Raw genomic sequence first — 27,125 nt, forward strand, 5'->3', positions numbered from 1 at the left:
TTGTATCGCATCAATGAACGGTGGTGATGGTGGTGGCTGCGTAACAACATGTTGCTACGTTTTATGTTGCGCATGTAACTGCATTCGTTCGTTGCTTTGTACGACGAAGTGCTGGCCCGAATGTAACTAAGCCAGAACACAAACAACAACAATGACAACGACAGCAGCAGCAGTGCTTTACTTGCTTGCTTTGCTCTATGTTTCAGACTCTTTGTTTTTGTTTACATGTTTTGAACGCATGGACGTTGTCTGCGATGGCTGGATGATTTTCAATTTCAGTTTTTTGCTTGACTTCGTGTTTAACTGTTCGTATTGACGGTGGAATTTTCAAAACCAAACGGCAACAATTTAAAAAAAAATAATCATATTCTCTGAGAGTCACTTACCAGAGGCACATTACAAATAAAATTATTTACAACAACAAAACAAAAAATAAAAGAAGATATTGTCATTTTTATGCTGCCGCTGCTGAATGGCAACAAACGGTGTTTTTGTTTTGGAATTTTTCCCTGCTTCTAAGCAGCAAGTGTGAGTGCGTGCGAGCGTGCGAATGAATGTGTGACGGCATTTTGACCCAGACCAGAAGTGAAAGATTAACAAATTCCAGTGGTGAATAATATTTCGGCTTAATTAGAATTTATGTGAAAAAAAATCTTTGATTGATTTATTGAATGGCCTTTCAAAAAATTGTGTGTGAGAGTAAAACCAATCTCTTGTAAAGTGTTCGCCAGTCTAAGTGGATCTGTGTGCGTGTGAATGAACTTGAAAATTGTTTGACAACCACGACAACGGAAAACGTAAACAAAAAAACTAAATGTGTGCGCTTAGAGTAATCAAAGCTTCAAAATTGCATAAATTACAATTCAAGTTCTTGTAAAGCGAAGGAGGAAATCTTTCGCAACCGCAGCAAAGTAGCAACAACAATTCAATCGCTAATACCACATTTTTGTGTTGGCTGCTGTGTGGAAACTTCAGAAACGTTGTCGGTCTATCGGTCGGTCGGACGTCGGGTTAGAAGCCGCAAGTTTGTTTACCCGCAAAAATAAAGGTGCGTTTCTTGAAGCCATTTGGCAATTACATTCAAGTGGTTGTCTGTCTAACTGACTGTCATGTCAGAGGCAAAATTGTGTTTAATTTTCTTTTGAAAATTGTGACAACAAAAGAAGTGCTCACTCAATCTCAAATAAAACGAAAATAAAAAAATTAATGAATTTAAAGTGATTTGAATTTGAAACGAAAAAGGAAGAGTTATCAAGAAAAAAAAATTAAATTAAAAGAGGTGTTCTTAAGTGCTTTTTGCTAAAAAAGATCATAAATTTCAGTTTAAAAATCGTTGGTCCCAAAACAATCTTTACGACCACAAACGAATATAAAAACAACATTCTCCTTGACAGGATGAAAGCATTAAATATGGACTTTTACCCACAACCATCTGCGGCATTATCTGCCGCCTCAACTCTCTCATCGAAATCTTGGGATCATATGCCACGCAGGCGCAGAAGATTCATGGGCCAGATGAATTTAATGTTATTGATGTTTCTGGGCTGCTGTATCGGTGCGATTTTATGGCCCCAGTTTAGTGTTGCTGCTGCCGCATCGGATTCCTCACTGCAAGACTTTGGATCCGTTACTGGGAAAGGTGAGAACATCTTTATGCTTGCCAGCAGCAGCAGCAACAACAACAACAACAACGGTGATGATCTTGGCAATGCCTTTCCCGGCTCCATACAAGGCAAAGGCCATGCATTCGACGACGACGATGACGGAGACGACGATGATGACTATGGCGATGGCGATGACAACAATCAAGGTGATGCAACTAATGCTGCAAAAATGCCACTAATGTCAAATGCCAGAAAAGAACAAGCATCGATCGACGAAGACATAGAAATGATGCAACGCTCACCACAATCTTCTAACATGCCAGTGCCCGCAGATCTCAACAAGCCACAATCTGAAAATAATCGTCATCTTAGATATCAGCAAATACAGCAAGCTCTGCGAGAACCCATAACACCTTTGCCTCCCAAACACTATCATCAGGGGCATCACCATCGTCATCATCATCAGCAGCAGCATCACAACAACCACCACCAGCAACAACATTATCGTCATCATGGCAAACACACGGCCGAGGACAAGAAGGAGGAGCAGGAGGATGAATTTAAATGGCCCTTGCCACCACCTCGTTCCAGGCAACACTACGAGCATCATCAGAGGCAACAACATTTGCGCCATCATCAACGACAACATTTGCATCACCACAGACGGCACAATTTCACTGGCACCGCAACAACAACCAGCTCCACAACGACAACCACAACTATGAGACCCCGTTATTTTGATCGCGACGGTTTGTACAGCAATTCCATGGCCTGGTTGCCGCCAACCACTCAAGGGCCCCTGCACGAGGAGGATGGGGAAGGAGAGGGTGAAGGCGGAAAACAAAACAAACATTTCTATAATCCCCATAATCGTTTGTTCAACGATGGCGAGGACGACCGCCAAAAACAGCAGGAGGACAAGGAACAGGAATTCAAACGCATTTCGCTGTCGTTGGATGCCCAAAAGGATAGCTTAGCCGGGGATAATGGCGATAATATCTTAAAACTCGATAGCGCCGATGATGAGTTGGACGATGATGATGACGACTATTCCTACGAAGATGACCTTGAAGATGTGAACACCAAAAATAAGAGTCCTCCTGTCGGAGGGCCCAATGCTGCAAAAGTCAATGTTAAACGTTACACGGCCCCAAACAGAAATCCCTATAAGCCCTCCGTCTCCTCCTATGGCTCCCGGAAACGTCCACAGCCACCCGCACGAAATGCCTTTGATGAAGACTATGACAGCCCAGCTTCAAATGACAACAACAACAACGAAAATGATGATGACACTTTTTCCGATGAGAAATGGAATAAAATTGAACACGAACACTATCGCAAACAGCAACAACATCAAAGAGCCATGCAGGCCTTGCGTTCGCGGCGACCATCGACAGGACCCGCAACTCTGGATAATTCTCCCAACAGCGTCAAGAACAATAAATACTCTTCCTCTGCTTCTTCATCATCATCACCGGTGGTACTTTCGAAATCAACAGCATCAGCAAAGCGTCCAGTTGTAAATGAGGTAAGTGTCGTATTTTATCTCCCAAGCCAACCCTAACACCCCTTGCCTGGTGATCTGAAGACCTTATCAGTTCCAGTTCACAAAAAAGTGTCATTTGCTGCTCTCTGTGCACCTCCCCCCTCCCCCTTTTTTGTTAATTTCGAAAACAGCAGGCAACAAAAAACTATTTACAAAAACAAAAAAGCAAAGCACTTGTGTTTGTTTAACGCTTAAGCGGCGTGCAATGACAGCGGTGGCGGAGCAGCCAATAGCTTTGTAATTCCTCCAACAATAACTATAACAACGACAACAAAGGTAGAGGAACCGTTTTGTAGTTTCCATAGCATTAACCCCGCCACAATACACTTGGAAAAAGGTGTTTATTTTAATGCAGGTTAAACGGGGTAAGGATATAATGATCATTGTTTTTAGGGAATATAAATAGATAAAAAAACTTCAACAAAGTCAAACGCCATAATTTTTACATTTTTTTTTAATTTTATTGAATGAAAGCAAAAAATGTCGGAAATAACATCAAATCTTAGAATAAGTTTAGATTTGTTCGAATAGGTCACCTTTGCACGAATTATGGCCTTCAAACGGCCAATGAAACCGTCATACGCTGCCCGAATGTTGCTCTGCGATATTTTGGCCCACTGACCGACCCTTTGGTATTTTATAGTCACAACCTTGCTTTCCAAAATACTCCAGAAACAATAGTCCAACGGATTGGTATTCGGAAATTTTGGTGACCGTTGTGTGCTGGAAATGAAGCGAGGAACCTTATTTTGTAACCATTCTTGGGTAGCACGAGTGCGATGTGGCTGAGTCCTGTTGGAATGTCCTAGGTCTGCGGCCAAAATGTTTGCGTGACCAAGGCTTCAATACACCCTCCAGAATATTTTCGCGATAATGTTCGGCATTTATACTGATGCCACGGTCGATTAATGCAAGCGGAGAGCGACCATCGGCTGTTATGGCGGCCGCCCACTATCACCATGGCAGGCGCTTGAGTTCTGGTGGCCAACCGAAAATGCGCATTTTCAGCTGACCTCTTTGATTGTTCACAAAGCTGGACAACGAATATTTTCTCATCGGAGAAAACCAAATTCGGCAGTTTACCACTTTCGGCCAAGCGAAGCAACTCTTTAGCTCTTTTGAGCCCATTTTCTTTCTGTTGCGGTGTAAGTTGTTGCACTTTTTGGAATTTCAATGGTGTTACCCCGAGCTGATTTTTCAATATTTGCCGATATGTCCAGCTCACGAGCCATTTTTCGGCCACTGCGACGCGGGTTTCGGTCAAGTCGCTGCTTTACTTTTCGAACCATTTCTGCGGATTTTCCTCTTTTCTTCCGTCCACTTCCTTGACGTTGGGCTACGCTACCAGTATTGCTATGTCGAAAACCCGTTACTAAATAATGGGTTTATCATTTTTATTTTGTTTCCTGATAAAGGGGTTGAACTGGCGATCTTCTATTTAACAAATCAAAATTCTTCGAAGATTCTAACTAGCGTCCTTACGTTTTGTAGTCGAATGTGCTTACTCTGTGCTGCCGTTACTCATTACTTAGTGTTATAAAAATAATAAATTTTGCTTTGTTAGTTTTTCAAGAATAAGTCGGTATAATTTAGCTCACAGGTAATGCAGAGGGCATGTAATTGTCATTACTGGTAAGGCTAAAAATTGCACATACATTTTCACAACTGTCGGACGAGTGGCTAAGAAATGACAGCAGTCTGAAGTTGGTTGCAGTTTTTTGTCCTCTTGTTATTATTCTCATTCCATTAGCCCAAAGGCTGATTTCGTGGTCATACCCTTTATTGGGGATAGTTGACCAAATTGTTAAGGATTTTTTCAGGATAGGATTCATAGCGACTACCCACTTATACAAATTTCCTCCTGAATTACACAAGAGTATATATTTCGGGATTCATTTTCCACTGTGTATAAACTCCCTGTAGTCTGTAATGCACTTCCATTCACATGGATCTCGTGCTGCTGCTGTGCTTTGACAATAAATTGCGTAGCTAGTTGTTGTTGTTTTTATTGGCGTAATGTGACGATGGCTATGCGACAGATCATCAGCCGGTCTATTTAGCCAGTCAGCCAGCCATCCCCGCCAGCCCCACTTACTCACACGTCTGGGCATTCGTCATCCACATTTCCAGATACATAGATACATTGTTCGCTCAACAGGAGATGGTTGGATGTATGAATGCCGTGCTAAAGGTTGATGCGCACTTTGTTGTTTTATTCATTGGTCTCGCGTTTTTGTTGTTTTGTTCTAGCCACCACTTTATGTTCGTTCTTCATTTTCATTGTTGTTTTTTATTTTTTTTTTGTTCATTGCATTGTATTTTATTTTATTCGATTTCAGTTTTGTGGTCTATAGTAATTTGTTTAATCATTAATCGTTCTTTTTTTTGTTTTGTTTTCCAACTGGATTGTAAGTTTCGTTTTTATTGTGGGTCTTTGTTTTCGTTTTTTTTCTGTTGCAATTACTATTAAATAATTGATGAAAGGGTATCTGGTGTTGTTGTTTTTGCTGTTTCATATGATATGATGGAATGTAACAACAATAGGGTAGGTGGGGAAGGAATTGTATGGGCCCAATTCCGCGTATAAGAATTGGTAATGTTGATCCAATAGCGAAATATGTTAGGGGGTTTCCAGCAATTGATCGGAAATTAATTTATTATCAGAAATTGGAAATCAGGTTAGAGGAAATTACCTAGAATTGGGTTTCCTTTGCATAAATGTATCTATTTGTTTTTTTTCTGTTTTGGCTATACAGCCAATGCTTGAATGGGTAGTTGCTCATAAATAAATGCTAATGAAAAGACAAAAGACTTGAAACAAAATATATGATACCTACCACAAAAGCGTAAATGCCTCTGGGGCATTGACTTCCAATTGTTGAGGAATTCAAAAATGTAGAACGATTTTTATACTAATTTCCTGCCATAAAACCCCGCAACACAATAGGGTTACATGGGCAGGTCGAAACTTTATTACCATTACCGCCTAATTATGACATCTCAAAAAATAACCCTTTTTTTATTGGGTTCTATTAATTGCTTATGGTTTAATGATACGCTCATTTTCGGATTAGAATCCCAAATTGGTTGCAGTCGAAAACAAGGTCTGGCTGTCTGATTACTTTGAAATACCATAAAACATCTCACCAAAGGGTGAGATAAAAAAACTGCAACAAAGTCAAAAGCCATAATTACTATTTTTTTTACATTTTATTGAAGAAAACCAATGGTTAGCGTCAAATTTTAAAATAAGTTTACATTTGTTCCAATTGGTCAACGTTGGCACGAATTATGACTTCAAACGGCCAATGAAACCGTCACACGCTGCCCGAATGTTGCTCTGCGGTATTTTGGTCCATTCCCGGCGAAGGGCTTACTTGAGGTGATCGGCACCTTGGTATTTTTTTAGTGCCAACCTTGCTTTCCATACTCCAGACACAACAGTTCAACAGATTGATATCCGGAGATTTTGGTGGCCATTGTGCGCTGGAAATGAAGCGAGGCACCTCATTTTGTACCCATTCTTGGGAGGTACGTGCTGAGTGCGATGGTGCTGAGTCCTGTTGGAATGTCCAAGGTCTGCGGCCCAAAGCTTTAATATACCCTCCAGAATATTTTCACAATAATACTCGGTATTTGTTCTGATGCCATGGTCGATTAATACGAGCGGGAGCAACCATCACCATGGCCGGCGCTTGAGTTCTGGTGGCCAACCGAAGTTGCACATTTTCAGCTGACCTCTTTGGCAAGTAAACACGATAATTTCGTTGCTGGACAACGAATGTTCTCATCGGAGAAAACCAAATTCTGCAGCTCACCACTTTTGGCCAAGCGAAGCAACTCTTTTTAAGTCCATTTTCTTTTAGTTGCGATGTAAGTTCTTGCACTTTTTGGAATTTCAATGGTTTTACCCCGAGATAATTTTTCAACATTTGCGAATTGAATATTGCGATATTTTCAGCTCACGAGCCATTTTTCGGCCACTGCGACTCGGGTTTCGATCAAGTCGCTTCTTTACTTTTCGAATCATTTCTGCTAATGTTGCTGTTTTCTTCGGTCCACTTACTTGACGTCGGGCTACGCTACCAGTACCACGGTAACGAGCGATGGCACGAGACACAAAATATTTATTCACATTTAAATGCTGGAGTGCTCTAACGATAGCCACTTTTGGGTTTTCAGCCAAATATAAAGAAATCACACTATCCTACTTGAATTCTATTACGAATAACTTTTTTCTGGAAAATTCTCACCAAAACAATACGCTTGTAAACAATATAATGAGCTGTCACTGGAATAATTTTAACAGCTGTCGGACGAGTGGCTTAGAAATGACAGCAGTCTGAAGATGTTTCATTTTTTTATCTTATCCTGTAGTCCATGCTCCACTAAATATCAGCCCCAATATTCCATCAAATAACAATTTGCATATTCCGAACTACAGAAATTGCCATCAGAAACTTGTAAGAAAATCGTCTACGCCCTTAATAACATGATAATCAGTATATTTAGATGTTATTTGGATGTTGTGCATGGATGGCCCAAAGCAAGAAAGCCATGCGTAGGTACCTCTATTCCCCTATCTACGCCTACCTCCCTCCCTCCCTCCCTCCCTCCCACTCTTCCGCATTACCAGTTCAAGATGCTAACTAACATCAAAAAGGCAGCAATTTTTTTGTTATCTACCTCAGCATCGTCTTGAGGCTGTGCCCAGTCAGCCGACCAGCCACCACATGTTTTGTGGTTAGCCCCAGCCAAGAGACATCGTTGTAATGTCAGTTTCTTGGTCAGTCAGTCAGCTAGTCGGTCAATCAGTTAGTAAAAGATGGTTAGTCGGATGAAGCATGGATGGCTAGGAAAAAAAAATAAATTGGCGTGGTGACCGTCTATGCATTCATTGTCTGAACGACCGTCTGTCTGTCGATCTGTCTATGTCTTGCAATGTCAGTTTATTACAAATCAGTTTTCAAACATTATCCATCTTTGGTAATGTGTTTTGTGGTTGTTGTTGTTGTTTTTCGCCATGTTTGGGATGTTATTACTTTTTGTTTTCAAGTCAGACTTTACCTTGAGGACATTTGAAGATATTATAAAAGTCATGTTTTTTTCAGAAGGTAATGTCATTATTGTCTGAGGAAGTATGAAGTTGTGTTGAATTTAGAATTATTGGGCTTACAGTTTGAAGATGTTTTTTTCGACCATAATAATATTGAAATAACAAATAGAATCACGAAGAATCGGTTACGAAGTACAAAAATGATGGGCTTAACCACATTATACATACAGCCAAAACGGGACCAGACGAGTTTCCACGAGAAGGGGAATAATAGCTTCTTTTTGAAAATTCATAAATTAATTCCTTAAAATTCAAAACAATTGAGAGCGAAAATCAAAATATTTGCTAGTTTTATTGCATTGGTTGGTAAGCGTTAGAATATCTGAAAACCTTCAGACGGCAACTTGTAGTTGGCTGCAGCACTAAAAAAAGTGTATGCATTGGAAGCAATGTAGTTGTTGTGGACAAAAAATCCATCACTACAAAAACAAAACGTTGCTGTGAAAAAGATCTGCCAATAGAACTTGAGTCGAACCTGGAGAATTTCTAGTGTATAATTCGCATATGCTAATTTGCAATAAGTTCGAAATATATACTACTTTCCAGAGAACGGCCCTTGTAAGCCATCAACCACATCAAATATGCCTGATGAGCCGCTTAACCTACGGCGAAACGCGTCGCATAGTGGTGAGTGTGTGATAGTGTCTATCTGGCTTTCCTTTTCACTGCAAATTTCAGATCATTAAGCTCGTCTCGAAAGAGAAAACAAACACTTAAATCATAAAACATATGATCTTCGCCTTAATAAGGCAAAACTCGAAAACCAAATTCGTCAGTCTACCACTTTTGGCCAAGCGAAGCAACACTTTAGCTCTTATGAGTCTATTTTCTTTCTGTTGCGGTGTAAGTTCTTGCACTTTTGGAATTTCAATGGCTTAACCCCGAGCTCTTTTATCAATATTTGCCGAATGGAATATTGCGATATGTGCAGAACACGAGCAATTTTTCGGCCACTGCGACGCGGGTCGCTTCTTTACTTTTCGAACCATTTCTGCTGATGCTGCTGTTTTCTTCTGTCCACTTCCTTGACGTCGGGCTACGCTACCAGTATCGCGGTAACGAGTCGGATGAAGACACAAAAGATTAATTCACATTTAAATGCTGGTGTGCTCTAACGATAGCCACTTGTTTTTTTCCAAATTATATAGAAATCACACTATCGCGCTTGAATTCCATCACGAATAACTTTTTTCTGGAAAATTCTTATCAAAATGATTTTGTAGGCTTTTAAACAATATAATGAGCTGTTACTGGAATAATTTTAACAGCTGTCGGACGAGTGGTTTAGAAATGACAGCAGTCTGAAGTTGGTTGACGTTTTTTCATCTCACCCTATTCTCTTTTATATATCGATTCATTCCAATTCTCAGCATTGGGTGTTCCCAGCATTCTCATTCGAGATATTGATTTTTCCGCCCAACCGTTTTCCTTCTCCTACTAGGAAGTAAAAAATCATACCTTTGCAGTGATCCCTAACATTTTCTGCACCTTTCCTATGGCATTAGTACTTCCTAGTCATTGTTTTTGTTTTTCCCCATTAAAAAAACATTGTTGCTATTGTTTGGCTTAGAACAACTAGACGTAACTGAGCCCTTCTCTCGAGGCTCATCCCATCCTCAATCCCATCATGTCGCATGACAATTGTCAATTGTTTGTTGTTGTTGATGTTGCTGTAAAAAGACAATGTTACATGTATCGATGGCATTTTTTGACTTTGATCTTGGAGCAGCAGAAACAACCGCAGCATCGACAGCAGGAGGAACAGCAACATTAAAACAATAAAACCCATTGACTGCTTGGAAGGAAAACATTTCTCTGCGAACAGCCAGTTATCTGTTTTCTATTTTACTGGCGCCATCGACGCCAATGAAGGCGGAATAGCAGAGAGAGAAGAAATTACCAAAGAAGGGATCAACGGAAGTCTTGTTGTTTTTCTTTATTGTTTTCATAATAGCTACTCACGCTGGCGATGATGGAGATGCCAGGACGGTCGGCGGACATGGTGACAAACTTCCAACGAAGAAGGTAAAGCCATAGCTACCATCTTGCAATCATCTCGTTCGTATGGGAGGCAGCGAGCCACTTGCAATAATGTAGGAAAAATTAAAAAACATGTCTGGTGGCGCCACAGCCCGATCTGCGCTCCATTAACGATCCATATCACTTGGCAAAATAATAACAATTAAGTCATTGATCTATCTTGTGGTGGCGGCCAGTCATCATCACCGGGCCAGTCGAATGGAGCCAGCGCCAGGATGATGATGATGACGGCAACGGTGACGCTGACGATGATGGCAGTGAGTGGCTTTCAAAACAGGCTTGGCACTTTCGACTGATCGATTGGATCTGTGGTAATTACTGGTGTAAATTAATTATAAATCGTTTGTTTTCCAAAGTTTCCAACATTGTGTGCAAATCAATTTAAGTATTTCGTTTCGGATTATCGAGGGTAAGAGAGCGGTCTGGGGGTAAAGCAGGATGCTTTGGCCTGTATCGTTGTTAAAAGCTAGTTTGTCTCGTGCTAAAGTGTTATAATGATTTGTCATTCGAATGAAATTGACCAGGCCAATAAAATGTTATGGAAATTAATTGAAACTTGAAACTTAACAAGAAAAAGTAATAAACAGAGGAAGTTGGTTAGGTCCACATGGGCTATTTGTAATCCGCTGCAATAGAGGATATCAAGAAATTTATGGAGTTCGAAGGTATTGCTATAAGGAGGGTTTAAGAGATTGTGTACTATTTTAGGGTCATCATCATTAGTGACGTATTTCTATCCTTGATATTTTTAAGTAATTTTCTAAGATTACGATTATAGCTTCGACCATCCTTCACATTTTCCCAGAGATTCACGATTATAGCTCTAATAATCATTTAAAATCTTCATAATAACCAACTTCTGTAGCTCTGACATTTCTTAAAAAGCATCCTTAAAATCAGTCCCATGCCAAAATATCCTTGAATTAAGCTCTGATAGTCCCACTATAATTATTTTCAAATAGTGGTTCTACCAACTCGTCAAGATCGGCGGTCGTAGTTTTTATTGTCGTTGCCAAATATTAAGAAATAACGTCTTCAAATGTAAACCCTAGAATCCCACAGTGGCAATATCAATATCAAATTCAGCTCTATCCCTCCACCCAATACCTAATTTAGTAACATTTGGTACAAATTCAGTACGCATATCCAAAAACCAGGCGGTTCTCTGAACTACAGACACCAACAGTTGCATCACAATCAAATTTCTCTTTAATGCTCTATTTCTTCAAGCAATTTACAATTCCAGACACCAACGGCGATTCAAGTACAAAATCTCAAAATCATCTCCATATCTCAATCCAAGGTACCAACAGAGACATCCACTCAACTTCCGGGATTCCACTTCTATACGTTCACTCAATACTAAATTTAATAGCATTTAATACTTTTCGAAAAATTATAGTATGCATTTTTAAAACCACCTCCATATCTCAACTTATGATCCAACAATGACCTTAATATCAAATGTTAATATTTCTGCTCTTCAATTACCAAATTTAGTACAATTTACTACAAATTCAGTACGTATTTCCAAAACCAGTTCCTTCTCTTAACCACCGACACCGACAGTGACATTCAAATCAAATTTCGGACTATTTAGTATTTTTCGTACAATTATAGTACACACACCCAACTCCATATCTTAATTCCAGATACTAATAGAGAACTAAATATAAAATTTCAAGATTCTAGCTCTATCTATTCACCCAATACCCAAAACCACTTTCTTATCTTAACCATGGACACATCTACATGAAATTTCAGGAATTCAGCTCTATTCCTTCACTCAATACCAATTTGGTACCATTTAGAACTATTCGAACAAATATAGCACACATTTCCAAAACCACCTCCGTATCTCAATTCCAGATACCAAGTGATACTTCAATATCAAATTTGAGGTTTCGACCCCCCATCCCTTCACTCAATACCAAAGGTAGTACCATTCAATACTTTTCGTACAATTATAGTACACATTTCCGAAACCATCTACGTGGGTCCAAATTTCAAGTATTATTTCTTAAGCCAATACCAAATTCTACCATAGATAGTACTATTTAGTACTTTTCGTGCACTTGTACGTGCACCTACCACCAACAGGGATGCAAAATTTCAAAATTCCTACTTCACCCGTTTTGCCTCAATCAAACTGTTCCAAATTAAGTACTATTTAGTACTACAGTTCAAATACTTAGTACACACTTCCAAAAACCACATTCATACTTTCCAACCTTGATCAGCGACTTTCATTCAAAATTTCAGAATTCTAACTCATTCCGTTTCTTCAATACGAAGTATTAAATTTTCAGTACTTTTCGTAATATTTTAGTACGCATTTCCAAAATTGCAGCCTTATCACAGGCATACGCACCAATACTGATTCTCGTGATAAAATTCAAGATCCTACCTTTAGCAGTTTCGACTGGGCGTTGATTCTCTATCAGCCAGTCAGATTGAGAGCCAACTATCGAATATATCAAATTTCTTTATCTGATAGCTAAAAAAACCCGAAAAATTGCAAACCTTCTGACCCGACTCACAACGACAAATTATATCGGTATCGAATTAAAATGATTGAGAATACCTTTTAAATATTTCATATCAGATCCGTATTTGTATATGGGAACTATATTGTGCATAGCACCCACAATGCAATTGCATATATATCGATAGCGATACAAATTGCATATATATCGCTTACTTTCTTCCAAAATGACGTGGCAGAAAAACGCCACTTACGAGAGCTATCGTTAAAAGAAAGTGTTTACGAGCTCAATTAAATTTCGTAATAAAGAACGCCGCCACAAAAAGCATTGAGTATTTTCATTATATTCATTGACCATTAACGAGATCCAAAAAAAAAATCACTTTTCAGAATTGCATCATTCGAATTTAGTGCAAAATTCAAGTGAAACAAAGATCATTGTCCCCACCCCATGCACGCACCCATTCACATTCATACACACACACACAAGTACTCAAAGGAAATTCAGCCAAAAAAAATTGGAACACATGGCAATTCCATTGCTGCTCACTCGCATAATCTTTGCCATAAAACTTATTATAGAGATTTTGTTTTATTTTCTACTCCCATCATCTTCCGTCTTGTTGTTGTTTTAATTCTAAACCATTTCGTCGTTTGGATTTTCTTTTTTTTTGTTAATTTTGTTTCTATCGTTGACCCATTTTCAAAGTAATTTTCATTCGTTCTTCTTCTTTTTTGTTTTCTGTTTGGGCATTTTCATGTCGCGATCATTGTCGGATGTGTTTTTGTGGCTCTGGTCTTGCACTTCTTCCTATGCCTCCCAAAAAAAACCAAGTCAAAGTAGTTGTTTTTTAGACAATTTATGTTCTTTAAATTGTTTTTAATTAAAAAAATGAAATCGGGTGCTGGGCCTGCACTCCATGGAATGACGCGATTCTGTTTTGTTTAATCGATGAACAAACATTGTTATTTCGGCCCAATCATGCGTAACTAATGTAACTATAGAGCTGGCATACTTCCTACCAGGGGGGCTCTTACCCCTTCCCCTTCCCCTTCCCACCATTAATATTTGGTATAAGACTCTAATTAATCTGTCCATTATTCAACGTTTTAGTGTTTTGGCGTTTTTAAAGCCATTAATATTTTATTACCAAATTAATCCCATCCATTAGCTGATTATGTAATTTATTTCTTTCGTCTTCCATTTCCTATTTCCCACCTTCTGTTGTTGGTGATGAAGAAGACATTCCATAAGGTCGTAGCTTATCCCCAAAACATATTTCGAACCCATGCAAAAAGGGTTTGGCCCTATTTTGGTTTGGCTGGCAATTCATTTCCATAATAAAAAAGACAAACACTCAAAGGTTGACCCCAAAAAACAGAAGAAGCAGGAGAGGAAAAATAAAAAAACTCAATTCCTCGCGTCATTTCTATTGTTGCGTGTCATTTCCCCAAAGAATATTTTATTTTTGCCTAATGAGCAGCACTCTTTTGACACGAGAACTGATGCCCAACAACTGGGCCCCCGCCGAACGACGATATGTGCCAGTGACAATTCCGACAGTTCGAAGGTCATTCGCAATACTCAATGACTTTGGCATTAATCGAGTCGTTGGTACTCTTCTCCTTTGTCTTTTGCTGCTTCGTTTTTTCCACGCTTTCAATCAGCTAAATGACAGCAGTTTTTCAGCTTTGTTCATTAATTATGATGTTGTTTGGAGTCATTAAATAAACATTATGATATAATAAATGCTTGCCAAGCTTAATTTGATAAATGAATGAATGAATGAAAAATTAATAACAGCGTTTAGACTCGGATGATGAAAAACTGGGTTTATGTTTCGATTTCAAAGAAACATATTAATGGTATTTTTTTCATACTTTGAAAATACTTTTCATAATACTCATTGACCTCCAGTATACCTCGATGATGACAATATCCAATAATAAAAATTGTGACATATTTACACCCAGAATTCTTAAAGGCGCTAACTTCGATTGACCTGAAATTTTCAAAAAAATAAATAAATAAAAATAAATAAATAAACTAAAATAAAATAAATAAATAAATAAATAACGTTAAAATTATGCTAAAATCTTAAAAATACCGAATGTAACCGTTATATTGGGGTCGATACGAAGACGTGGACCTACATAAGCAACTTTTGTCATATGTCATTTAAATACGAAATTTGAAAAAAGTCCCGTGAATAGTGTAGATAAAATCATCAAAATCGTCAAAATGGGGGCTATGCAAAGACCTGTACCTGCATTAACAATTTTCTGCCACATGCTGTAATACCTATTAGGAACTTAGAATCCGAAATTTCAAACAATTTCAAATGCCAAATATCGGGGGTACAGTTGTATGGGGACAATACGATATCGAGGACCTCCGTAGACAATACTCTTCCAGGGGATAAACTATTCAGAAGGAACTCCTTGTGTGGCTTTTCACGCAATTCCATTGAAAAATATAGCTAAACTCATCACAATACCGAATATAGGGAGGTACCGTTATATGGGGTATATATGATATCGTGGACCTATATAGGCAATGCTCTTCCTGGGTATAAAGTACTCACAAGGAACTCCTTTGGTGGATTTTCAGACAATTTTATTGAAAAATTTGGCTGCAATCGTCAAAATACCGAATATCTGGGGGGTACCGTTATATGGGGGATATATGATATCATGGACCGATATAGTCCATATTGGAACATTTGTACAAAATTGAAAAATTGAACAGTCCGGAAATTTGATTTATACGTCCGTCTGTCTGGCGCATGATATCTCTCAAAGGGAGTATCCGATTTGACTCAAACTCTGTACATGGTAGTATTATTTGTCAAGCTTATATCGAGTTCGAAGATGACAATATCGGTCGACTCCTTCTGGTACCTCCCAATAAATGGTCGGCATTTTCAAAGAAAATATTTTACTGCACAGAATGAGAAGGGATGATCCGAGTTTGCTATAATTCGCAAATCCTAAAACTTCCATCAGCTAGGTGAGGTGCAAAAACGGACAACATTGGCCCACTCCATCAAGTACCTCCCCCACAAAGGGTCAACATTTTGTAAAATTATACCTCTTATAAAATGTGATATGAGAGTCCGATTGTCTTCAACTTTTACACATCACAATATTTCTACCAACACAATATCATGTGGATATCATGGATATATTGGTCCAGGTACCTCCCCCACAAGTGGTCAGCCTGTTAAATATCAAGGAAGCTCAAAAACCGCTAAATTAATATCCGATTCTCTTCAAAGTTGCCACATCTCAATATTTCTATCAGCACAAGGTCTGTCATAAAGATGGTAGAGATCGCACCATTTGTTCCGGTACCTCCCCCACACAGGGTATAAACTGAAATAAGCTAAGCATTCGGTTCTCTTTAAATTTCATACATCCCATTATTTCTACTAACACAAGGTCTGATGTGACATATATCGGCGCACTCCTTCTGGTAACTCCCCCACAAGGGGTCAAAATCTGAATGTCTATAAATCCCATAAAACACGAAATTTACATACGGTTCCATTCACACTTGCCACATTTCAGTATTTCTAACAACATAAGATCTGTTATAAAGTTGGTAGAGATCGGATCATTTCTTCTGGTTCCTACCCCATATTGAGTTCAAGATTTTGAAAAACAAAACCCTAAAAGAAAGAGTAATTAGCGTCCAAAACTCTTCAAATTTCACACATACAAACATTTTTGCTAACACAAGATTTGTTGTGCAGATGACAAATATCTGCGAACCCCTTCTGGTACCTCAACCACAAAGGGTCACAATATTCAATACTTTCATCAGTCATAACTTACGAACAAGTCAGAGATTCGTTACAAATTGCAATATCTAAATATTTCTCTCAACCAGAGACCTGAGATGGATATGGAATTTATTATTTCGCATAAAATTGGGTATAAATGTTCGATTTCCTTTTAAGTTTGAACATGCCAATATTTTATCTGTATTAGATCAAGTATGAAAATGGAATACTTCGGTCCCCAATATTTGTTACCTCATGATGGTATTTGGGTTTAAGACATGGAGGTTGCTTGGAAATGCGTCCAGTGTTTTTACGAAAAGTACTAAATTGGGTATAGGGTGAGGGGGTAGGCCTGCAATCCTCCAAATTGATATGGACGTCTTTACTGGTATCTGAAATTGAGATATAGATTGAGATTTTTTAATTTGTACTAAATTTGGATCACTGTTGGTGTCTATGATTGAGAGATGTAGATTGTTTTTGACATACGTACTAAATTTGGTATTGGGTGATGGAGCTTAAATTCTCAAATTTGATACTGAGGACACTGCGATTTTCTGATGTTTAAATATGCAGACATTAAAGTTGTTTTTGGCAGAAATATTGGTGGTGTGTGAAACGGAAGTGAATTTACACAATTTTCATGAAAGACAATATAAGAGTAACATATTACGAATTCATTATTACCCCGAATTCAAATAGCATTACGTTAAATCCAAAAAAAAAAAAAAAACCTATTTAAAATTCATTATTTCTAGACACCAAGTTTAGCATATGATTACATATTTAAAACCAACATTTAGTTATGTTTCCTCATCTTCGACCAAGAAAACCACATCCGCTCACAATCGTTTTCATAATATTTTGGTAATTCTGTTTCTGTTTCCCCCAAAAATTACATAATCTTCTTCCACCCGGTACCCATGTCAGACAGCCTGTCTGCCCGTCAGAAAATATTAATATGATGCGATAAAACGAAACAAAATAACGCTAAATGTAAACGATATAAAACAATTATTTAATAAACCTTCCTTCCCCCCAAAACAAAAGAAAAAAAGTTATTTAATAAATTCCACCATCAAATTATAAATTTGTAAACGCTAATAGACAGATGCCTGACACGGCGTCCACCATTAAAGCTGGAATGTTTTTAATTCAATACTTTTTGTGGCAAGATAATGGCCCAGCTGATGAATATGACGATGATAATGATGATTAAGATAATGGTGGGGCAGACGCCGGTGCCAGTGGTGTTGAGCGGTGAGGTGAGGCTAGGCTGATGATAATGGCTCAGTTTCGCCGATGTAAATGAGGCACTTAAGCCGTTCGCCTTTGCCAGTTGTCCGTCAACTGTCCTTCGCCCATTGGTTTGAGTTCATCTTTCGTCATGCCCATTTGTCAGTCGGTCGGTCTGCCTGACCATTTGACTCTTTTGTCTTGTTGTTGTTGCTGCTGTTGTTGTTGATGATGATTGTTAATGTAACACACAAATGCGAAATTAATTTGCGTGTGGTTGCCTGGCTTCAACGCTTAGCTGGGTTATTTGGCTTGGCTGGCTAACTGACTTGTTGTGCAGTGTGGTGGCATGGCTGGTGTTGGGCCGAGGTGCCGGCCGGGTGGTAAACGCCAAGTCCGAACAATCCATCTACACAAAATTTAACGCCTGAGCGTGGACGCCGTTGATGGGTAGCTGTTGCCATTGTTGTTATCGCAGCTCGTAGCCCCCGTTGATGAGACGACGACGATGCTGCTGCTGATGATTGCTGGCTCTTAACTTATTTTCTTGGTTAATGTACTCCAACGTATTGTTGAATTTGCTTTTATTATTGTTGTTGGCGTTATTGTTATTTTTGTTTTTTTTTTTGTTTTTGAGCTGTTGAATATAATGTAAACTTTGCTGCATGATGGGTTAGCTAACTTTTAATGCTGTTTCCTCTGTTAAACCAACAAATGAAAAATAACAAAAATAAAAATAACAACAGAGAAACAGCAAAATGAAAATTAAAACAACAACAAATATACAATGTTTTTCTCACTCACCTCGCGTGCAATTCGTTTATTTATTTGAAAATGAATGAAAAGTATTTTGAGTTCATTAGAGCTTTTGCAACGTTGTTGAAAGTTTAACGACCAAAATTCCTTCGACAGGATATTGGAACATTTTTAATTTCTAAAGCTCAGTTTTGACGTTAAAGTAGATATAGAATTCTACGGAAAAATTGTAGGCATAGTAAAAATCTACTTTCATTACTAATCCGCATTTTTTGCATTATTTCTGATGACAACCACATACCCTCCGCATTAGCAGTATGCTAAAAATAACGAGTTATTCCCTTAGAACTTACAAGTCAAAATACCTCATCTCAAATAATGAGTTACGGCGGCATAGACACGAATGTAGTGAAATAAAACTCAAATTTAACTCACATATTGTAAAATCGGAGATGGTTCTTTTTCTACTTATTTATTGGTTCTTGTTGTCTGTACTTATTCCTATGACATGCCCATCTTAAAAGAAGGGGTAAGTTTGCAGTTTTGGAACTAGTTACTAGTATCAAAATTCACTTATTCTCATTTCAAATCGGAGTGCTGAAAACTCCATTCCCTAGCATTACCGATTACCCAGGCTTCGAACTTTGTACCTTTTTATAGTGCAGGGATACATTCTTAGATTTTAAACGCAGTTTATTCTCAAAATGTTTATTGTTTGTTTTCCTCTTATTCTGACTATGTTGTAATGATCCACTAAGTGAAAATAATAAATATAGTACCACTTAATACTTGTCATCTTTACCCTTTTCGTTAAAGGCGATCTTGATTTCATATTTCTGTATGCTAGCCTTATAGCTTCTTTCATTACAAATTGTAATACATTGGTTACAATAATGAAAATCGTAATGATATTCGAAATTCCAGCTTTATTAAATACCCTAAAACTAATTGTTAAGACTCACGCACTAACTGGTACCACTAGGTACATTTGAGGAACACATTTTCATTCTATCATTTTCATCTAATCATCCGATATAAATGGGCAAATCTATTACATTTTTATAAAAATTTTAGTAACTGAAAATAAATACCAAATTTTACACAGGCTCTTATCTCTAGCAATGACAGGACAACACTTAACTTCACTTCATATTAAAGTTAGCTCCGGCCCACTTATAGAAAAAATTCCCTAAACCACCTACATATCTCAAAGCATTTCTCTAAAGAGATTACTGCTCCAAATTTAACAATATGTAACTTTTCCTGCTGACAGTAAAAGTTTTACCAATTTTGGTGATTTTTAGAGGCCATTTGGTATATTTTGTACACAAATCAAACAACTTAAAATCAACTTAATATTTTTTATTAAAAAAAATCTTTAATATTTTTTATTAAAAAATATCTACTATATACTGTATCTGTACTTTTCGTACATTTATTGTATCAATTCTCAACAACCTTCCACTTGGTACAAATTTAGCACTTTTCGTACATTTCCTGTACACCAACAGAGTGTCTAAAGAAATGTTCACACCTTACCAATGGTACTAAATATTGAACATTTAGTACTTCTCTAACAATTTTGATACGAATCTCCAAGAAGGAGTTCATACGTCCGAATTAGGTAGTTAAACTAACATAAAGTTTTTATTATCAGTTCTTTTCAAACATTCAATACCGATTTTTCAATATTATTTACCTGTTGCATATTTTTTATATCGAACTTTTAGTACTTTTTTATACCTTCCACCATACATATTATGGAGGGTATATAAGGAAGCTAAAATTTTGCACAGAACAGTATTTTGTCTGCAGGCAGATCAAGTTCGAAGAAGGGCTATATCGGTCCACGATATCGTATCGGTACCTCCGATATTCGGTTTTTTGATGATTGTAGCCAACTTTTTCACTGAAATTGTCTGAAAATCCCCAAAAGGAGTTCCTTCGGAGTACTTAATCCCCTGGAAGAGTATTGTCTATATACATCCACGATATCGTATTTTCCGCATATAACGGTATTTTGATGATTTTAGCTACATTTAGGATTAGGACCGCATTTCCCTATGTCTTCGTATATACCCCAATATAACGGCTATATTCGGTATTTTTAAGATTTTAGCAGAATTATAAGGGGTAAAATTTACCACCACGTCATAAAATACGTCCCAAAATTTTACCTCGACAGTTAAAGGTTAATTTTTAATATCAAATACTCAGAAATAGTTAGTATTCTGGTATTTTTTGTACTTTTTGTATTGACAATTTTGCTATTACACCCTAAATATGGTTTCGAAAGTAGTTTCTAAGTACGTCCTTGGATAACTGTATGGATAAAAATTTGGGCAAATTAGATCAAGTTCAAAAATGAAATAAATTGGTCCACTGATTTTGGTAATATATTCTCTAGCCACGCATAGGGTCAGACATAGTAAATCTCATTCAACACGAATGGAACCGATGAAAGTCCAAACTTCGCACAGTAGTGCACAGTACAGAATTTAAAATTGTTTCAAACTATTCACAATATTTTTTGCCACAGTAGCCATTCCGCAACCACATATTTGTATTTTCTTCTAAATTAATATTTGGCATTTTCATTAAATATTCAAAAAAAAATTCTTCAAAACATCTTCAAAATTCCACTTCAAAATTTGTTTACAAGTAGCTAAATGTTGTTAACAAATTGTTTAAATCGAGTGGCTAATTTTTATTGGAGAACATTCTTTAGCCACAAAATACATGACACTGAAAAATGAGGTATTTATAATAGCCAAACACACTCACACACACATTCTCGTGGTGAAGTTTCAAGTGGAATCCCCACGGTTTTGAAAAACTAATTCTTGCACTTCAGCTAGGAGGCGTGGCATAGTGTGTTTATAGGGTAGGGTGTATCAAAACATTCGATCGAACCGAAATTATTGTTATTTTGTGTTTACTTCTTCTTCAACTTCATGTCTTCTTCAATGGATAAAATGCAGCGAAAAGCAAAGAAAACAAAAACAATTGCAACAACAGCAACACAAGCATTGGCTAACCATCATCGTCATCGTCAAGCAGCAGATACTAAACCAAGCAATTCATAATTTACAAGTTTACAAGTGTTGTTCCACTTTTCGGAGAGCGTTTTGTTTTTTGTCTACACTGAGTTGTTGATGCTGCTTCTTCTTATTTGGTGTGGTTAGTGTGTTTTTGTGTGAATTTGTTATTGTTGGTATTTTTAATGTGGCTGTCGCTCCTGGCCATTACAAAGCAATTTGCTGAGGTTAATTCGCTGTGAATTTTGATTTAATTAAAAAAGCAAATCCACATTAAACCGGATGGATTTAAAGTAAGCCGTGGAGTAGCAGGCGTGTGGATGTTAGACATCTTGTGTAATCATTAGACATTAACATGCCATCAAACAGCTACCACCTCCACAGCCATGTCCGCAACGAGACATAACCCCAGTAGTTGCCACCAGAAATTCCTTGGAAATTAGTTTTCAATTAATTCATTTAGATCATCTGCATTTGTCCTAAAATCCCGGCATAGTTTTCACTCATTGCGAATTTATCGCTGCATCGGATTCCAGGGAAAATCTCACGCTTCACGGGTTGGAATTTGCATAGAGCCCAAGGAGGCAATGACTGTTCTTAGTTTTGTTTTTTATTCCTAGACTGCCGGATCTTTGCAATGCCATCATTGTGACGGCGGCAGTGGTGGTGGCGGTGGTGCCACATGTGTTTGCAACAGCCATAATTTACTGCACGCATTATTGCAACAACAAGAACAACAACACCGACAACTGCAATGCTGCTATGTTGTCTGTGTAGATGTAGATATGTGTGTACGATTGTATTTATTCGAATTAAGCATCAACAGAACAGCAAACCATTCATAGCCAATGTCGGGCGGACAAATGGCCAAATGAGTAGCTGTCGTTCCTTGCAGCTTGTCCATTTGTGTGCCTCTTGGCGGCAACATTTTTCCAATAATGGCCTATGTCCGTTTTATTTCAAATCGAGGGGGTTACAGAAAGAACACACATTGAAGCAATAATTTCTATTTTGCATCTAGGATTGTTGTTGTTGTCGTTCCTCTTGTTATTGTTGGTGTTGTTGCTGTCTCTTTGTTCATGCGTTTTGTAAATGAATTTAGATTTGTTAATTTGCCTTTGCTTATGACAAACATATATATGCAGGCGTACGAACGATTCGGGGGAAGGTATCCAAATCGATCAGAATCTATAGATTCGATATATATAGATGGGATGGGATTAAATTTGAAATAAATCGTTTCATGTCTTAGTATTGTCTCCATGAGGAACATAATTAGTCCATACACCTTAATATTATGATTGAATCCGGCAGAAAGAAGATTTTCTTTGTCTTTCCCCAATACATAAAGCCAGTTTCCCAATTTACAGAGGCATTTCAGCAAATATGCTCATTTATATCGGCCTAAGGTTAATTCCTGGCACAGTAATCCCGATTAAATCGCTTGATTTGAGGGAGGAAGTATGTTTGGCTATAAAATTCCAGAATGTCTTGAAGTTTGCAGCGACTGTGGTCGACTGGTCCGCAGTTGCAGATCTACCAAACAAGAGAAGTATAAGGTTGTCTTTTTCACAGACGGGATATACAGGGTGAGATAAAAAATTGCAATGAAGTCAAATGCCATAATTGCTACATTTTTTTTTAAATTTTGCTGAATGAAAGCAAAAAATGTCGGAAATAGCATCAAAATTTAGAATAAGTGTAGATTTGTAGGAATTGGTCACCTTTGACACGAATTATGGTCTGAAGGCCAATAAAATCATCACACGCTGCCCGAATGTTGCTCTGCGGTATTTTGGCCCATTCCCGGCGAGGCCCTTGCTTGAGGTGATTGACACTTTGGTATTTTTTAGAGCCAACATTGCTTTCCTATATACTCCAGACAAAATAGTCCAACGGATTGGTATCCGGAGATTTTGGTGGCCATTCTGCGCTAGAAATGAAGCGAGAAACTTCATTTTGTAACCATTCTTGGGTGGTGCGTGCTGAGTCCTGTTGAAATGTCCAAGGTCTGCGGCCAAAATGTTTGCGTGCCCAAGCCTTAAATTCACCCTTCAGAATATTTCCGCTGTAATATTCGGGATCTATTCTAATGCCACGGTCGATTAATACGAGCGGAGGGCGACCATCGGCCCACACCATCACCATGGCCGTCGATTGAGTTCTGTGGCCACATTTTCAGCTGACGATCATTTAGTTTGTTTAGAAACTGCTGGACAACGAATGTTTTCTCATCGGAGAAAACCAAATTCGGCAGTTCACCACTTTCGGCCAAGCGAAGCACACTTTAGCTCTTTTGAGTCTATTTTCTTTCCCTTGCGGCGTAAGTTCTTGCACTTTTTTGAATTTTCAGTGGCTTTACCCCGAGCTCATTTTTCAATATTTGCCGAATGGGATATTGCGATATGTTCAGCTCACGAGCCATTTCGGCCACTGCGAAGCGGATTTCGATCAAGTCGCTTCTTTACTTTTCGAAACATTTCTTCTGATGTTCATGTTTTCTTTCGTTCACTTCCTTACGTCGGGCTACGCTACCAGTATCACGGTAACGAGCGATGGTACGAGACACAAAGGATTTATTCGCATTTAAATGCTGGAGTGCTATAACGATAGCCATTTGTGGGTTTCCAGCCAAATATAAAGAAATCACACTATCGCGCTTGAATTCCATCTCGAGTATTTTTTTTTCTGGAAAATTCTCACCAAAATGCTTTTGCACACTTGTGAACAATATAATGAGCTGTCACTGGAATAATTTTAACAGCTGTCGGACGAGTGGCTTAGAAATGACAGCAGTCTGAAATTGGTTGCAGTTTTTTCATCTCATCGTGTATATATATATTTTGGATCAGCGTAAAATTCTAAGATGATTTAGCGACGTCCGTCCGTCGGTGCGTCTGTCTGAAAACGAATAGAGATAGAAGGGTAACATTTTAACATGTGTATTTTCCCAGTAGGCAGGTTATGTTCGTAAATGGGCCATGTAGGTCCAAGTTTTCGTATAGCCCCCATGTAACAGTATTTCCCAATATTCGGTATTTTGAATTACTATATCACTCGCGAGAATTGTTTCAAATTTCGTATTCCAAGTTTTTAATGGTCACTACAGCCTATGTCTAAATATTTCGTATACACGTCTTCGTATAGGCCCCATATAATGGTACCTTCCGATATTCGGTATTTGCTGATTTTAGCGACATTATTTACCCGAATTGTTTCAAATTTCGTATTTGAAGTTTTTAGGGTGCCTATGACAAAAAATTACTTATGCAGGTCCGCGTTTTCATATAAGTCCGTATAAAGCTCATCATTTTAACGATATTTTTTGGATGTGGTGAAGGGTATTAATAGTTATGCCTGACCGAACTGAGCTCATTTTTTAGTTGTTTTTGGGGTTCGGTGTGCTTTTACACTTGGTTGGTGTCAATATCCTGATTGCAGACCATGCAGTCGACCAAGGAATCTAGATATCGGTTGGTATATATCTCCCCATGCATGACTAATCCATTCAAACTGAAAAGCAGGATTGTCAATTTGTGTGCGTTTCTCTACAAAAACAAAAAAAAAAAACACATTTGTGAAATAACAACAAATTATTATACCCCACAAGAAAATCGTACAAATTTATGAGAATTTATTCTGTTCTGGTGTTGTTCTCGTTGTTGCTGCTGCTGTTGAATATCTCAGGCGAAGCCATGCGGCGAAAAAGTCATCAACAGCGTCATACCAGTCGTCATCGTTCTTTCTCATCGAATGAACGTGTCAGGAATTGCAGTATTTTGTTTTAGCAAATGTTTTGCTGCTCTGCATCTTGTTGTTGTTGGTGTTTTGTTTAATTTTTTATTTGTTTTTGTTGTTTAATGACATTTATGAGAGTATAACATTGTGCGGATTATCACCCTCTTCTGAATAATTTGTGGCCAAGTGTTTGCTGGCAGAGATGGGAGTTTTTAGGGGAAAAGTAATCGCGGCAATTAAAAGATGATATATAAATGATAGGTATATAGATAGATAAATGCATAGATTGTATAATAGGTGGATGCTCTAATGAACTCCCAAACGAGGTCGTAACAAAGAAAGCTGATAAAGAAAAATTATTTTTATTTCTGTTCCAAAAATTGTATTTTTTGTTTCTTTTTTTAAATGCGTTTAATGAAATAAATTTACTATGAAAATGAAAGCCAGAGAGACAAGATCATGCACTCAACACTATGCTACTTTTTCGCCTTTGGTTAGACGGCTCGTCAGGTATTACAAGGGTCGTCCTTTGGAAAGTAGCATTTATTTCGATGTTTATACGATAAAGACATGTGTGAATTAATCACCGGAACTAGTCCCCTTTATTCGAAACTTCCGAGAGTAAAGCTCGCCTAGATAGAGAAAAAAGTAATCATATGTTCTTAGTACAGATTTGTATTTCCCATCCCTGCCCTGGGGTGATTTATCGTATAGCAATTTTCTATTCTAGTTGTGTTTTTTTCGTATTTGTTTTAAAATCGTCTCCTCCACCCACCCAATGATTTGTCTAAAATATTGTTTATTAATAAAAAAAAAAATAAAATAAGGTTGTTCCCATTTCTTTGAAAAGTAAAAGGGGGCGTTAAAAATGAATTTTGTTGTCGCAGTCTTTGCAGTAGCAGTCGCCACTGTCGTCATGGATGTCATTATTTTAGTTTTGTTATTGCTTTTGTGCGTGTTGGCAATATGTTTTGATGATTTGCTGGTAGTTTCATTTATTTGGGTTTGCAATGCAGCAATTGTTCTTGTTATTTTTGTAGTTATGAATATAGTGAATTAAGGTTGCCAGATTCGTCGATTCAATCAAGTGGGAATTGTATAATTCGCCAATGTAATGTTACTCAAAAAGTTCTGTTTTTTATAAGATCCTTATATAAATTATTGCGGTTTCCTGTCAATTGATAACCTATCAAAAGAGAATCGATAACTTTAATTTGACAAAAATGATAAATGACAACGATTTCCAAGGAAAGCTCTTTTTTAAGCCAAATTTGCAATAAAGTCAAATATGTCTCGAAAATTCTAAAATTTAAAATATTTTTCCTAAACTAAAGTTTCGGAAACGATTTTAAGCCAAAATTGCTTCAAAAAGTTACCACTTCTTTTGACTTCGTTCGCCATGAATCCATGTTTCGAATCCATGCGAATTATGTGTCTCAAAGCAAATGCAACTTTTTTTACTCTTCCAATGCCACCCTCAGAACCTATCCCTCACATACTCCATAAAGTGAGATGCGTATATAGTTTTTTTTAAAAAAATTTTAATCTCCAATTAATTTTTTAAGTATCGTATTTAACTGAAAGCTGAGACTCTTCTTGACTCGAATTCGAGTGAGAGCATTCCTGAGAAAAAGATAAAATCGTGCATTCTCTGTTTTCTTAAGTCTCTCGAATAAGAGCTAGCCTGTTTTACTTGTTTTCAAGTGGGAGTAAAATTAACTCGGAAAGAAACACAAAAACAAAGAAAAAACAATTAAAAAGTTAAGTTCGGCCGGACCGAA

The 27,125-nt window shown here is 37.7% G+C and overlaps 1 protein-coding gene across 1 annotated transcript in view; it reads left to right on the top strand.

Moving 5' to 3' along the window:
• The first annotated feature begins 288 nt into the window (after positions 1-288).
• LOC101888469 (probable serine/threonine-protein kinase DDB_G0280133) overlaps positions 289-27,125 on the top strand; it is a 226,970-nt gene continuing 200,133 nt past the window's right edge. Inside the window, exon 1 of the mRNA XM_059121296.1 lies at positions 289-3,132. Coding sequence (XP_058977279.1) covers positions 1,396-3,132 — 1,737 coding nt within the window. The 5' untranslated portion in view covers positions 289-1,395. The remainder of the gene's footprint in view (positions 3,133-27,125) is intronic.

The sequence above is a fragment of the Musca domestica genome, unplaced genomic scaffold (genome assembly GCF_030504385.1).
Source record: "Musca domestica strain aabys unplaced genomic scaffold, Musca_domestica.polishedcontigs.V.1.1 19, whole genome shotgun sequence".
NCBI lineage: Eukaryota > Metazoa > Arthropoda > Insecta > Diptera > Muscidae > Musca > Musca domestica.